Below are 16,319 nucleotides of genomic sequence, written 5' to 3'. Positions count from 1 at the left end.
TGTTGAGGAATGCGAAAACAGGTTTGTACCATTAAGGGTGGTAAGGAATGGTAAAGACCCACCTTATTATAATAGAGAAATAAAGAGACTAAGAAGGAGGTGCAGACTGGAAAGAAATAGAGTTAGAAATGGCTGTGGAAGTAAGGAGAAATTGAAGGAACTTACTAGAAAATTGAATCTAGCAAAGAAGGCAGCTAAGGATAATATGATGGCAAGCATAATTGGCAGTCATACAAATTTTAGTGAAAAATGGAAGGGTATGTATAGGTATTTTAAGGCAGAAACAGGTTCCAAGAAGGACATTCCAGGAATAATTAATGAACAAGGGGAGTGTGTATGTGAGGATCTTCAAAAGGCAGAAGTATTCAGTCAGCAGTATGTAAAGATTGTTGGTTACAAGGATAATGTCGAGATAGAGGAGGAGACTAAGGCCAAAGAAGTAATAAAATTTACATATGATAACAATGACATTTACAATAAGATACAAAAGTTAAAAACTAGAAAAGCGACTGGAATTGATCAGATTTCTGGGGATATACTAAAGACAATGGGTTGGGATATAGTACCATATCTGAAGTACTTATTTGATTATTGTTTGGACAGAGGAGCTATACCAGATGAATGGAGAGTTGCTATAGTTGCCCCTGTGTATAAAGGAAAGGGTGATAGACATAAAGCTGAAAATTACAGGCCAGTAAGTTTGACATGCATTGTATGTAAGCTTTGGGAAGGCATTCTTTCTGATTATATTAGACATGTTTGTGAAATTAATAACTGGTTCGATAGAAGGCAATTCGGTTTTAGGAAAGGTTATTCCACTGAAGCTCAACTTGTAGGATTCCAGCAAGATATAGCAGATATCTTGGATTCAGGAGGTCAAATGGACTGTATCGCGATTGACCTGTCTAAAGCATTTGATAGGGTAGATCATGGGAGACTACTGGCAAAAATGAGTGCAATTGGACTAGACAAAAGAGTGACTGAATGGGTTGCTATATTTCTAGAAAATAGATCTCAGAGAATTAGAGTAGGTGAAGCTTTATCTGACCCTGTAATAATTAAGAGGGGAATTCCTCAAGGCAGTATTATCGGACCTTTATGTTTTCTTATATATATAAATGATATGAGTAAAGGAGTGGAATCGGAGGTAAGGCTTTTTGCGGATGATGTTATTCTCTATAGAGTGATAAATAAGTTACAAGATTGTGAGCAACTGCAATGTGACCTCGAAAATGTTGTGAGATGGACAGCAGGCAATGGTATGTTGATAAACGGGGTTAAAAGTCAGGTTGTGAGTTTTACAAGTAGGAAAAGTCCTCTCAGTTTTAATTACTGCATTGATGGGGTGAAAGTTCCTTTTGGGGATCATTGTAAGTATCTAGGTGTTAATATAAGGAAAGATCTTCATTGGGGTAATCACATAAATGGGATTGTAAATAAAGGGTACAGATCTCTGCACATGGTTATGAGGGTGTTTAGGGGTTGTAGTAAGGATGTAAAGGAGAGGGCATATAAGTCTCTGGTAAGACCCCAACTAGAGTATGGTTCCAGTGTATGGGACCCTCACCAGGATTACCTGATTCAAGAACTGGAAAAAATCCAAAGAAAAGCAGCTCGATTTGTTCTGGGCGATTTCCGACAAAAGAGTAGCGTTACAAAAATGTTGCAATGTTTGGGTTGGGAAGAATTGAGAGAAAGAAGAAGAGCTGCTCGACTAAGTGGTATGTTTCGGGCTGTCAGCGGAGAGATGGCGTGGAATGACATTAGTAGACGAATAAGTTTGAATGGCGTTTATAAAAGTAGGAAAGATCACAATATGAAGATAAAGTTGGAATTCAAGAGGACAAACTGGGGCAAATATTCATTTATAGGAAGGGGAGTTAGGGATTGGAATAACTTGCCAAGAGAGATGTTCAATAAATTTCCAATTTCTTTGAAATCATTTAGGAAAAGGCTAGGAAAACAACAAATAGGGAATCTGCCACCTGGGCGACTGCCCTAAATGCAGATCAGTATTGATTGATTGATTGATTTTGATAGATGTCAGGTGAGAGAAGCAGGCCTTCCTTGTACCACTTCCTGCCTTGAAGTTTCTGGACATTACTTGGTTATCCCGAAAAGTCGCTGTGTTCCTCCGATAAAGATGTTGTACAAATACCACCAGATGCTGTGGGACCCCCATTTCTAGAAGAATGCCACAGAAAGGTGTTCATTTCACCGAATCAAACACCTTGGTGTAATCAACGAAGCGCAGAAATGTCGCCTTTTCCACAATCTGTGGATATTCAGAATTTGTTCCCGGGTGCCTTTTTCTTTGATGCAGCCACATCGCTCTTCAGCAACAAGATAGTCCTTCAGCCCATTCTGAACGGCACTGCTCACATGAGGGATTAGAGCTACTGTTCTGCAGTCGGAACATCCAGTCGGAGAACCTCTCCTGCCTGGCCGAGGTGTTCAAGGCATGTTCGTCTCATCCGCAAGGAGGTGGCTCCGCCTCCTCGTCGGGATATCGAAAAATTTAAGAAAAGACATTTCCACTTCCCGAGGTGCATATGGCCCTGAGGTTCACTCAGCCTACACCAATAATGAACACCAGGTTAATTCCTGGGGGGGGGGCAAGGCGGCCGGACGTAGAGCTAACCGCCGAGTTTAGGGCAATGGAACTCTTTACCTTCCACTTCTGAAAGGGCCTCCATGGACTGCACGAACATGACTTTGTTTTTATCCACTTGTACTTCTCTTAAACTGAGCGAGTCTCTGGCTCAAGCAAACCCAGGTCCCTTTCTCTGACACTGTCAGACAAAATTAGCTTCAAAGTTAATTCCAAGTGCCGTTTCAATAATACCACCTAGTAGTAGGCCTACACTGTGCGTAAGAGAAGGACATCTGACGGAGTAATTTACAGTTCAGAGCAGTTTTAAAGCAAGTATGTTTCTAAAAAGTTTCAATCGCCTTTTTCTACCTTAAAACTCTTTTCAGCTCTTTACCTTGCGAGAGAGTTCTTGTTTGATTCACCTGAAATTTCGAGATAATGTTTGAGTATGTTCAGTTCAATATTACCTTTACTCCTGAAATAGCACGAAACTAGAATTTTGCCTTTTGAATCAATAATTAATAGTAGTTTATAGTTTATATATGATTGCAAACACCTGGTTTTTCTTAAATATATGTGTATTTTTGCCACATTATAGCCCCAAAACGAAAAAAAATTGCCACAAGGAGCATTTTCCGTGCAACTTATAAAAATAAACGTAGTTATCAATAACTTTGCTACCAATTAACTAATCCATTCAAATTTTGCGTGTATCTTAAATTTGGTTTCTTGAAGTTGTAAAGTGTAGAAGTTGGCGCCCAAATCAAGGGGCTGCGGTGGTTTCCGCTTAATAGAGGGTCCGTTTAAGACAGGTTTTACTGTATTTCTTATAGGATATGAATTTTGATATTACTGAGCGAGTTGGCTCCACGCAGCTGTGAGCTCCTGTTCCGGAGGGAGAGGTTTCATACCCCACTGTCCCACACAAGGAAACGCGAGTTTCACGCCTACAGTTAAACAGACTGTCACAATGACTCTTCACTTGACAGAACAAACAAAATTGTGTCCATCTGAGATTTGGTCCGTTTCTATACGTCATTTTTATATTCATATTTAACTAGAGGGCCCGCACTGCTCCGCGGCATTTGAGGTCAGATAAGCCTGTCCTTAGTTTTATGAACAAAGCGCGTTGTGGTCTGCCGCAGCCGGTAGTCAGAATTCATCCAATATGAGGTCATCGCGGCTTCTGTTCTTCCTGCAAAGATTGGTATTGTGTCGTACAAAGCAATGGTATTTTAATCGCACTTGTTTATATATAGAATGGTTGTCGTGTGAGCTCATAGGTGAGTCTCGAGGAGCGTTTTTTGCCACGCAGAGAACTTTTTAAAGATACATGTCCTTCACTCTTTCCAGTGTAGCTAGCGATAATTGTTGCCAGAGAATGTCTTAAGGTGTATGTCAAGATGTGGTCTGTTTGCAAGTAGACTTCTTTTCTTAGCAGCATGTAAGTTATTAGGAACTCTCTGACATCTCTTAAATATATTTGGAAGCTGGGAAAGGTTAGAGAATTAAAGAGTATCTAGCAGGGAATAGTATTCTTCCGTGATCAGAGGAAGTGTATGCTCTCCGGCTTGACAGATAGTAATCAAACATGACATTACTAGGGATGAAAATCACATGTATCGGAATATTAATGAAAGTGTTGGTGGCTTAGTAACATGCTAAGTACAGAATGTATTGAGGGTTAGAGTAAGCCTTCGCCTAAAATTATCGGAGTAATCATTTAATGATTTGATTCTATGATTACTCGAAGTTGGCCTGAACTTAGCGACGTATGATGATTTACCGGTGGTTAATTCCGGAGAGAATACAACAACAAAGAAGCAGATGGGTCCAGTAGAACGGCCTGACCGATTTGCCAAAGCTGTTTTAGTAAACACTTTTAATTTTAGATTATGTTTCCACACCTGCGTCTATGTGGCACGTATTTTTCGCTATGTTACACGAATGATCAGGAATTAACAAGGTTTCGTTAGCCAACCGTCTTTTGAAACTATTTGTTTTCATCAGAGAGTGAAAAAAAATCTACGGAGACGAGTATTAATTGCTCAGATCTCCGGCACATTCATTAAGAAGAGTTGAGGAACGTGAAATTGTGTTAATTGGAACTCGTTGCCTCGAGGCGCCATTTTAATAGCCAGCGTCATTTCAGCTCGACGTGAGAGAATGCCATCTTCGTTATGTCCCGCTTTCATCTTTTAAAAGGCAAGTTCTTTTGCGTATGATCCATTGTTCTGACAGCTAAGTCGTGCACACATTAGCGGCAGATCGCGGGTTCGATTGTCGGTGCATCTAACAAAGCGAGATCGCTGTTCTGAGCTTCGGAAGACGATTCATTGTACGTCAAAAATAAACCGATATGTTTAACATTTAATGAGGATATGGCCCTTTAGATCTAATATCCTGCCACTTGTTAGTACTCGTAGCACATTTATCACCGCTCCTCTCCGTCATGTTTGTAGGCTGCGTACAGTGGACAGTGCGGTATCCAGGCAACCAATGGTCTCAGAACTCACACTCTCGTCTTCCATGGCCAGCAAGAGCTAGGTGAATGAAATTCAACAAACCATGACAATCCTTTCCTTAATCCTCGTCCTCCGGTCGTTTAGGTTAGTGGTTTGCCTTTTTACCAGCACGAGCGCTAATGTGAGTCAAAGCAGAGTTTCACAACATTCGGTGTAGACATTTTACAAAAAGTCAAGAAACACCTGAGGGCACTGAACCAAGGAGCACATTCACAAAGAATTATGTAAATAAGTGAATTTGGCGAGGATTTCAATCAAAAAAGAAAACGAGCAAAGAAAGAAGCGATTTTTAAACTGGTTTCCCGGAACTGCGTTTAGGCCGGTAGTGATCTCGAAACGTCTTCCGTTACTTTGACAGAGATATGCAAGACTTACCTGGGACCTGTATCCCTTCATTTCTCTGAACAATTGAGGACATTGCTCTTCCTAGTATGGAAACCCCTACTTTTTGTGCTAAGCGATGTTTTTCAACGTTAAAGCGAATCCGTGATCCTTCACGATTTTTTCTCACTTTGATAGTCATCTTCACTATTGGCTGATGACCAAGTTGTTGCTCACCTTAAGACATTCGCCGGTTAACATGATTGTACAGTTAGCGCTGCTCGACGTTGATATGCAGCAAAAATGTAAATTCAATAATATCCCCGTTATCTCAGTCGGTACGGTAAAACGGTACAAGACACAAATAATCTAAAATTGTATTCTCTATAACTTTTTTATATAGTACCAGGGTTGGAACTTAATTAGTGGCAACACTGCAGTGGAGACGCTATGCAGCGGAATCTATTATTGTCGCTGATAGCACATACCTACCTTACCTCAGAGCAAATGGACTCGCCCTTCCCACATCACGTGCGTGCGCACAAGCTAGAGAAACACACGGTCTAACGTAACGTTGTCACTATGTTTTCCAAACAGGAACAACTGAGTTGGATCAAGATTGAAAGTGCCAGAGGTCGTACAGCCCAACAATGTCATCAAGGTCTTCAACAGGCTTGCGGGGAATCTGCATTGTCTTACAGAACAGTGGCACGTTGGGTAAACGCCTTCATCGGTGTTCGGCAAACTGTGGCGGACATTCATCGGACAGGTCGTCCTACGAGCGTCAGTGCCGCGTTACTGGACAGTGATCCAAACCATACGATTCGTGAGCTCGCCCAAGAAACGGGATTAGCTCGTACGACTGTGCTTCACATCCTGAAGGAACGCCTGGGCATGCGAAAAACTGCATCACGCTTGGTTCCGCATGATTTGACGGAAATGCAAAAATGGTTGCGTTACGACGCTTCTAAGGCACACTTGGAGTTCTGTAATGAAGGTGAAGGAACCACTTCGTGGCATTCGCTTCAGAACTGTTACAGAGATTCGACAGGAAGTAGACCGCTCCATTCGCACAATCAAGAGGACAGGCTCTGCTAAAGGTATACTACGACTTCCACATCGCTGGCAACGCGTGACTACATTGAAGGAGAGTAAAGGTTGCTAACTTTTGTATCTGTTGCAAATAAATAGTTTCCACTATTTAAGTTCCAACCTTCGTATTTATTGATAAGATCACAAATTTGAAAAGTGTTACGAGGGCTGCAACGGGGTCCACTCACCCTCAAGAGGTCAACAGAGTAGCTATTTTGTTTTACGTCGCACCGACACAGATATGTCTTATGGCGACGATGGGAGAGGAAAGGCCTAGGAAGTGGAAGGAAGCGGCCGTGGCCTTAATTAAGGTGTGAAAATGGGAAACCAGGGAAAACCATCTTCAGGGCTGCCGATAGTGGGATTCGAACCTACTATCTCCCGGATGCAAGCTCACAGCCGCGCGCCTCTACGCGCACGGCCAACTCGCCCGGTGGGAATGAATGTTAGGTGAGGAATCCTGAGGGATCTCTGATCGGGCCCACGCTACCTGCACTTTCTGCATCAGGAACTTGCACTGCTGCTGGAGAATGTGCCCTAGCACGCTCGTTTGACGATGTGGTTGCAACAGGATGGAGCTCCACCACATTCGACTTGGGCCGTTCGTAACCATCTGAACGAGGAACTGCCAGGACGAGGAGGCCCTGTTCCTTGGTCCGCCAGATCACCGGATTTAACACCGTTAGACTTCTTATGGGGGCATTTGAAGAATGTCGTCTACATTCAATCACCGGAAAGCATCCATCAACTCCGGCAAATAGTCACGGACGCCTGGCGAGCAATTACACCTGGAATGCTTCAGCGCGCAAGACGATCTATTACACACATCGAAAGTTTGCTCCGATAAAACATTATCAGGGCAGTTGTGTTCCTGTGATTTCCGGTCTGTAAGTGTCCGGCCTGCTAACTAATCGGCGCTTCTTATGGCCACAAACGTATTAATTCACACACAGTTTGCTTGACAGCGGATATTGAACTTATATTTCAAAAATGTCGAATCTTCGCCTCCGACTCTAAGATCCCACCTTACACGTAAGCCCTCTCCGCCACGCATTTACCAACTACGCTAGAATTCCGTGCTGTACTGTCCTGCTTATAGCAAGTATTAGGTTTACTGCGGTCACAATATCAATTTACTGTTTTGCCGGCGTGTCAGGTTCATACGATGTACAAGGTACACGCATGTCTTCCAGTTTTTAATACGAGTATAACACTACAACGTCCTGTCATGGTGAGGCGCTAAATACCAAGATCTCAGGTTGTGTTGTTTGAGCTTACCGGCAAGGCAGATGTTTTCAGGACGAAAATAATATTGCGGGTTGCAACTGGAAGCGGTGGCTGAATCACACGGTTTATAATATTTTTAAAATTCTGATCAATGTACGAACAACTGTACCAGTCCTCGGAATGAATGTTAAAATAATACGAGGGTTGGGGCAAAAGTCATGGCAACTATTTTTTTTCTTGAAGATACCAGTCCCCTTGGAAAATGTGACATATACACATGAAAGGACAAGGTGTTAACTACATGGGTGGACAATGAATAGCACTGAAATATCGTAACACACTAATTTATTACGGTAGTATACAGGGCAATATGGCCTTCCCGTTGCAAAAGAATGACAACACAGTACACATAAAGTTGACATGACAAACCTCGGCCTAAAGATCCTCAAAGTAGTCCCTTGCTATTGACACCACACGCTGCCAACGATGTGGGAGGCGCTGAATACCATCTGCCTCAGCATTTGCCGCACCATGTGTGAATCGGGTCAGCTGTTGGCGCACAGCATTAGCAATGTCCTCTCGTGTTGCAAACCGCCTACCATGTGGTGGTTCCTTAATCTTTCGAATGAGATCAAAGTCACAGGGCGAAATGTCGGGAGAGTACGGTGGGTGCTCCAATTCCTCCCATCCCCAACGTCGCAGTTGCTGCCCTACACACTCTGCTTTATGTGGTTTTGCATTGTCGTGCAGGATTATTGCACTGTCCACAAGATCCGGACGTTTCTCCCGAACGCCACGTCGTACCTGTCGCACCAGAAAGTCCCCGTAGTACTATGCGGTCACTGTTCTGCCGTGTGGAACAAAGTGGCAAACAATGCCATTCCTGACGTCATACGCGACGATCACCATCAATTTGACTGGGGAAGGATTCTGACGGACCTTCTGCCTCCTTGGTGATCCAGCATGTCGCCACTCGGCGGACTGACGTTTCAGTCCTGGTTCATATGCCTTGGCCCAAAATTCATCGATGGCGATTATTCGTGACAAGAATTGATCGCTGTCCTGTTGCCAGCGTGCAAGGTGGTCGGAGCATATTGCATAGCGCACCCACCTTTGAACTTCTGTCAGTGCATGCGGTACCCACCGCGATGCGATTTTGCGCAGTTGCAGCTCATTACGCAATATCCTGTGGACGGTGCGTTTCTCGATGCCACTTTCCCTCTCTAACTCCAGTAGCGTCCATCGTCTGTCTTCATCCAGGAGCTGCTCGATGACGGCACGTGCCACGTCGGTCCGCACACTGACAGGTCGTCCCGAACGTTACTTATCACTGGTTGACACAATACCTTGCTGAAACTTTCCTACCAACCATGCTACTGCACGGTATGGTAGGGCATCATTCCCAAGGGCTTCCACTGATTCACTGTGACATTCCATCGCATTTCTCCCTCGGAGAACAGCTATTTTGATGTAAGCGCGCTGCTCAACACGGGTTACTTCCATCTCGCATGACACTCACCAACTGACTGATTTCAGCCCTCGCTGCGCTACTACCAGCTATCACAGAGCCACCTGCTGTTCTGCATACACACTATGCCTGCAGAACTTCCACACGACACATGTACGTTTGTGATCCGTTCACATATCTACAAGAAAAAAAGTAGTTGCCATGACTTTTGCCCCAATCCTCGTAGAACTCTAGAAATGAAAACACGTTTTTGTAACGACGAAATGATTCATCAAAATGCAGTAAAACATTCCTTAAATACTTTTTGAACGTAATACGGGCCTCGCATTGTCAGTGATACATTTGGCTGTAATCGCTGTTCAGTGGAAATGAAGTTTCGCGGTCGCTGCTAGTGTACAACGCCATGACTCTCAGAGAAGCTGTTCATTACATCCTCGAGAACTGAACCAGTAACTGAAGATTCAGTTCCTTGTTGTCAGCTCTGCGTCTCAGTTTGTGAACTTACTGGGAAAAGGCGGCTGTTCACTTGCTGCATTGGCGAAAGAGAAGAAAGAGGAAGGTGGAGAATGGAGCAGGAATAACACACGGTGTAACAATAAGGTCCGCCACCCCCGGACGTCCGGGTTCGATTTCCAGCTCTGCCACGAAATTTGAAAAGTGGTGCGAGGGTAGGAACGGGGTCCACTCAGCCTCAGAAGGTCAACTGAGTAGAGGTGGGTTCGATTCCCATCTCAGCCATGATCGATGTGGTATTCAACTTCTCCACTCAAATGCCGGGATGGTACCTAACTTAAGGCCACGGCCTTTTCCTTCCCTCCTCCTTGTCTATCCCTTCCAATCTTCCCATCCCCCCACAAGGCTCCTGTTCAGCATAGCAGGTGAGGCCGCCTGGGCGAGATACTTGTCATCCACCCCAGTTGTATCACCGTACCCAAAGTCTTACCCTCTTGGACACTATCCTTGAGGCGGTAGAGGTGGGATCTTTCGCTGATTCCAAGGAAAGCCAGCGCTGGAAGGTAAACTGATTTTTTTTAAGTAGAAATAAATATGGTATATGGTGAAGGGTCCATAAACTCGTTTTTCACTATAGAACTCATTTTCTGCAACTATACACAGAACATTTATCATAGGAAACACGCAGGAACAGCATGCATCATCCCGCCGTCTCATTGAATCTCGGCTGCGCTAATGTATCCCTGGAGTCTTGTATTTATTTTCGCAGCTTTTCACAATACTGCCACGCGTACACTCTGCATCTTCTACCGGTATCCGATGCACAAGAGCTTTGAAATGCCCATCAAATAAAAGTCCAGTGGGTTTAAGTCTGGAGAGGGTGTAGGCCATGGAATTGGTCCACCTCTACCTATCCATCTGCCAAGGAATATGTGATTTAGCACCCGACGGACATTGACACATAATGAGCTGAATCACACATGATGGTGATCCTACAAATGGCAACTTATCCACCTCTCATGTAAGAAAATGTATGCATTTTCAATACAAATGAATGTAGTGTAACATTGCAGATTTGTCGTGATTTCCCAAAAATCTCACTTTTGGCACTTCACTGCTCTGTATTTCTCGCTCGACGTAATGGTCCGTACTGTGTTCCAGGAGGCAGGCGTCTCCTAGCGCCTGCCGTCCCCACTGGCTGTGCTGGCAGAGGATGGCACGACGGCGACGTCGGGCACGTGCAGTAGCGTGCAGCTGGCGCTGAGCGCCGCGGTGTCGACCGTGCTCCGGATGTGCATGTCTCCAGCGCCCGGCCCGGAACCCACGGCCACCTCGCTGCAGTCCGGGCCGGGACCATCCCCTGGCAGCTCGTCTTCGTGCGAAGATAGCTGCAAACCGCCCCCGAAGAACTGTTACCGGCTGGTGCTGCTGGGGTCCTCGCGCGTCGGCAAGACCTCCATCGTAGCCAGGTGAGTCCTTGTGTTGAGGTACTTCAGTCTAAAAGACTTCCATCGTAGCCAGGTGAGTCCTTGTGTTGAGGTACTTCAGTGTACAGGGGATCTATCACAGCCAGGATAGTGGATGCACCAGTTTCGTTCAATGATGATGATGATGATGATGCTTGTTGTTTAAAGGTGCCTAACATCTAAGGTCATCGGCCCTTTCCTTAAATGAACCGCTCAGGCTGGTAGCCTCGACCCAAAATTAAGAATAAAGCACCAATCAAAGTACTTTGAAAACACAAAGAAAAAGAAAACATCCTTCTGTTATTGATGCTGCATTGATTGCCATTTTTTATTTTAATTTTTTAGAGGGGAGATTTGTATATCTTGTGGTTGCGTTTGAAGAATTTAATTTCTGAGCTCATCACACTTCTGAAGCAAGTCTTGACGGCTTTTAGTACTGACAATGGTAAAGTATGCATAGTCACAACAGCTTCCCAACAACAGGTGACAGAAGCGGGCGACAATGTCAATAAGAATGAGGTGGCGTCAGTTTGTACACGGGCCGGATGTCAGAAGTTCATATCACGTTTTAGTGAAGAATTTCAGAAAATAATCCCATTGTATACCAAAGGCCAAGTCTGCACAAAAGAATTACCAAATTAAATTCTCGAACTACAGACGGAATTTATTGACGTAATTGATTTCCTCTGTTCAAGTACAAGGAGGGTTACTTAGTAGACTTTTATTCCATTCTGCATCATAATTAATTTAAAAGTTCGTTGGATACTGCCTGCCATATATTTTGTATGTTTGGTAGCACGCGCACTTCTAAACAAACATTTTTCAGCCATTAACTTGGACAAAACCAAAGATTGTTCACTTTTAAATGATAAAAATATAGACTCCATTTTTAGAACTGCCAATTCAAACATGACACCAAATAGACTAAATGTTTTGAAGGGGTTGTATTTAGAAATGTTGCAGGTACAAGTGTTTATAAATAATTGTGTGTATAATTGTCATTTTCGCCTAAAAATATAATAAATTAGTATTTAGCACAGTACCAAATTTACGTAAGTAGTTCAACTTTCAAAATCGGAAGTGATCTGAAACATGGTCGGACTCAGGTTCGGCCCCCGAAAGGAATCAAGTATAAAATGTACAACATAGCAATATAAATGAGGATTATAATAATTATAAAACTAACACTTGTATTCATAAAAGAAGGAAACACAGTAAAAACCTGCGCTAACAAATACATTTCTACTTTCTATGAAAATACGCTCATTCATACTTCACTCATCGCACAAGTCAGCAAGTGATTTCGGCAATCCATCTTAAATCTCCTACGAGAACGCAAACCCCTAACGGTAGCAGGGCAGGTTACGAGGGTTGGTGCAAAAGTCGTGGTAACTACTTCTCCTCACATTCGTTCGCTGGCCATGACACTCATAGTACATGAAGACAGCAAGAGGTGGCAGTGCGTTAGACAGGTACCACACAGGTCTGGTCTCGCTCCCAAAATCCTTTGGGGCAGCGGCCATTTTGGAAACAAAACTCCCTCTACTTGCTGTCGTCTGCGTGTTGTCCAATGCAGTGAGTTACTGTGTCGCTGCAAATTGTAAGTCATTCATCTAAAGGAACCAGATTCCCGACGGATGAAAATACGACGGCAAAATGGGTGCAGAATTGCTAACAGAACATTTACAGCTCTGTGGGGTGAGTATAACTTTTGCTAGAAGAAAATGAAGTTAAAATCTTGCCTGTCAAACTATTTTTACTGACCATATCTTGATTATTTTTTCCGGCGGCTTAAATTTTAAGAATGTCAATTCGAAGTAAAGAGGAGGAAAGCCTTTCCTACACTCTTCGACTTTCTCTGTTCTCCTAAATCTTTCTCGTGTGTCTCGAAGGCCTCGAAGGAAGAAGGGATGCCTTCAGTAGGAAATGGAACTGGTAAAGTAAATTATATCATTAAGTTATTTGAAACAAAATAATTTTACTCAGAAAATTGTAAAGCTACTCGTAAGTCGTAATGTGTCACGATCGGCCCATATACATACCTTATTGCAGGTATAATTAAATATTTGTTTCAATATATGAAATATATAATTGTAAACTCGTGTTCTCATCACGAGATGTAGAAGCTCCTTTTTGAGGCACACAGCCCCCGGTGGAGGTGAGATGCAGGTACTATTTCAACCAAATACCAGCCCTCCTGCCATGACAGTGCCGGAGCCACGCAGCTGGACACCTTACTATCGCCGTTTGCTGTTGCTAGGAGTGTAGCCTAAATTCCTCGCGGTAATATTTGTTGTAATAACGTTGTTTTATGACTTTACCTAATGTAATTCCTTCATTTTAACAATCCACACATCTTTGATCATTAAATTACTTTCTCTTGCATAGGTGCCCTAAATTAGGCCTCCTGGCTGTAAAATATATAATGGTAATTGTTTCCTTTTGTCTGTTTTGAATTCCATTACAACTGTTCATAATGTATGAAGCCCAAATTCTTATAGATGACGATTTTCTTCACTTCGGGTTTTCAGAATAAATCCATTTTTCGTCGCCAGTCACAATACGCTACAGAAATGATTTTCTTTCGTGACGTTGAAGCAGCATTTCACAAGCGACTTCGCGGTTTTCCACTCGCCATTCATTCAAACCGCGTGGCACCCATTTACCGAGTGTACAGATACTACGCGTAAGAGGAGACCGGGATTCTTTGGACATATCGTGAGGATGGAGGATTCGAGACTTCTGAACTTGTCTCAAAAAATACCACAACAGGATATAAATAGACCAGAGAAGTAAGAGAGAATTCGAAGGAAATAGGCCTTACAACAGAAGACACAACAAATAAGATAAAATTGATTAAAGAACTCAAGAATAAAATCCGTTTCACCCTTACGCGGAACAAACCAACAACACGCATGTTTTCAACATAAAATAGGAGCGTCTGAAGAAGTACTGGGAGGAACGGAAAGCCCGAACAATCCCTTCAAAGAGACCTGAACCATGGACTGACTAATGTGATCCTATGCAGTCATAAAACAATAAGTATAAGATGACAAAATAGGTAACACCATTATTTCGCAATTCGCAGGCTATAGGAAATCCATTCTTTAAAACGGAAAGGTGTCTTTCACTTGTTTTACTGTGTGAGACTGCGCATTGTCATGCCTTCTGACCCATTCCAGTCGTCTTTCTATCAGTGAGTGATAGAGTTGTGCATTAGCGGTTTCGCCGGGCTTCAAGTGCTCATAATACACAATACCGCTCTGTTCCCACCAGACACAAAGCATGGTCTTCTTGCCGAAGCGATTTGGGTTTGTGTTGAAGAACCGGATTCGCCAGGTGACAGCAACGAATTTCTCCGCTTCGGATTTTCAAAATAAATCCATTTTTCGTCACCCGTCACAATCTCTTTCCTGGCGTTGAAGCAGTATTTCACAAGTCACTTCGCAATTTTCCATTCGCCGTTCATTCAAATCGTGTGGGACCCATTTACTGAGTTTATTGATCTTCCCCACTCCTCGTAAACGTCTACTTATTGTTTCTTGTGACACATTTAATGCCAATTGTAGTTGAGACTGAGTTGAGTAACGCCTGCAATTGCTCGTCTTCGCACTGTTGTGGTCTACCAGAGCGCGCACTGTCATCACCACATTTAAATAACTCTAATTGGTGGAGCGTCGTCACCATATGTTCGTACCAGCAGGCGATGCCTTTCCACAGCCTTTTTCCTTTTGATTTGATGCATGCCGCAAATGTTCTTTTTCAGGCACAAACGTGGACACTGAACGACACAACGCAGACGCTAGACTCAACTTGTGTGTGTTGGTAGGTAAATGTCAGACAAACAAACTGTCACATTCATACGCTGCGTACTGGTCGTTGGTGCCATCTCTTAGTGAAACCTGATAAGACTTGTGCATACACCTGGGCCTTGAGTACCACGCAGAGAACAGTGGTCAGGCTCCGTGCAGAGTGGATGTGACAAATCAAGAACAGCATGCGTACATGACGCTGGTCGCAATTCCGGAGAATGTCATAGAGAGCTTGTGGAAGCTGTATGCAGTAATCCACTTCCGTACCGGTACCGAACCATGCGAGATGGCAGCATGATCCAGCAGCGATGTGTAACAGTCCGAAAGACCTGTCGTGTGGAAACTGATGTGGCACGTGAGTTACAGGCCGAAAAAGGCATCCTCTCCATGACAAAGACAGGCAGCGTGCAGCAACTGGTGAGCAGAGGAGAGGAATACCCACCGGACTCCGTGCGATCTTGAGCTTATCCCAAAAATAAACCATTACGTGGAAGGCGGTTTGCCAACATGAGACTGCATGATTGGTATCCGAGGTCTCCCACATCGCTGGCAACGTGTTGTGGACTATCTAAGGAAATACTCTGAAGGTTTAACATAGAGTACTCTCTGAGAGTCTTATAAAGAAAATTCTAGTGGCTCCATTGTCTGTAATGTAATTTATTTCGCCAGATGTTGTTATGTTTATCCCTTTCAGGTCAATTCAAGATCGCATCAGTAGTTTTTAGCTTTCGTGTCTGTTTGTTTGTTCCACCACCACAGGTAAACGGCTGAATAGTTCTCGAACAATTTGGAGTCTACTTATCCAGAAACAGGTTTCGATCTGCATATCATTTGAACATCAGTGAATGGACTTGGGGTTTACAGGAAGACTAGAAGAATTTTTTTTTAATTTTCTCTTATACTATTGATTACATCTGGACCGAATTTCATAGTTAGAGTCTACTCATCCAGGAGCGAGTTTCGATATGCGTGCTATTTAAAACTAACTCAACATACTGAGCGTGTATAGGTAGACCAGAAGAGCTTTTTCAATTTTCTCTTATACTATTGATTATATGTAAAATCTGTAGACTATGTGTGAAAAGCCCGTTCATTTTAAATAATTAGTATGTACATAATTTCGTTTACTCTTTAAATGACGGAGAAAAATACTTTTCTACGGGCTTCATGATCTGCAGCCAGTGAGGGACACCAGCGCAGATCTGCGGTTCTTTGTAGGTTCCATAACAGGAGAAAATCAGAGAATGCATTATTTCGCATGGGTTTAAAATTCCCCCGACCTGATGTATCTGAACACCGAGGTGACGTGAGTTTCCTTTCGTGTCTGTGTTGCTGGACTTATCTTAATCAAACTACGTATTT

At 43.3% G+C, this 16,319-nt stretch overlaps 1 protein-coding gene across 1 annotated transcript in view; it reads left to right on the top strand.

The window, feature by feature from the left end:
* The window catches only part of LOC136874265 (GTP-binding protein Rhes), a 708,531-nt gene that overhangs the window by 495,399 nt on the left and 196,813 nt on the right, over positions 1-16,319 (top strand). The window contains exon 3 of the mRNA XM_068227714.1: positions 10,841-11,148. Coding sequence (XP_068083815.1) covers positions 10,970-11,148 — 179 coding nt within the window. The 5' untranslated portion in view covers positions 10,841-10,969. The remainder of the gene's footprint in view (positions 1-10,840; positions 11,149-16,319) is intronic.

The sequence above is a fragment of the Anabrus simplex genome, chromosome 5 (assembly GCF_040414725.1).
Source record: "Anabrus simplex isolate iqAnaSimp1 chromosome 5, ASM4041472v1, whole genome shotgun sequence".
Classification (NCBI taxonomy): Eukaryota; Metazoa; Arthropoda; class Insecta; order Orthoptera; family Tettigoniidae; genus Anabrus; species Anabrus simplex.
This window is presented reverse-complemented; position numbering and strand designations above follow the sequence as displayed.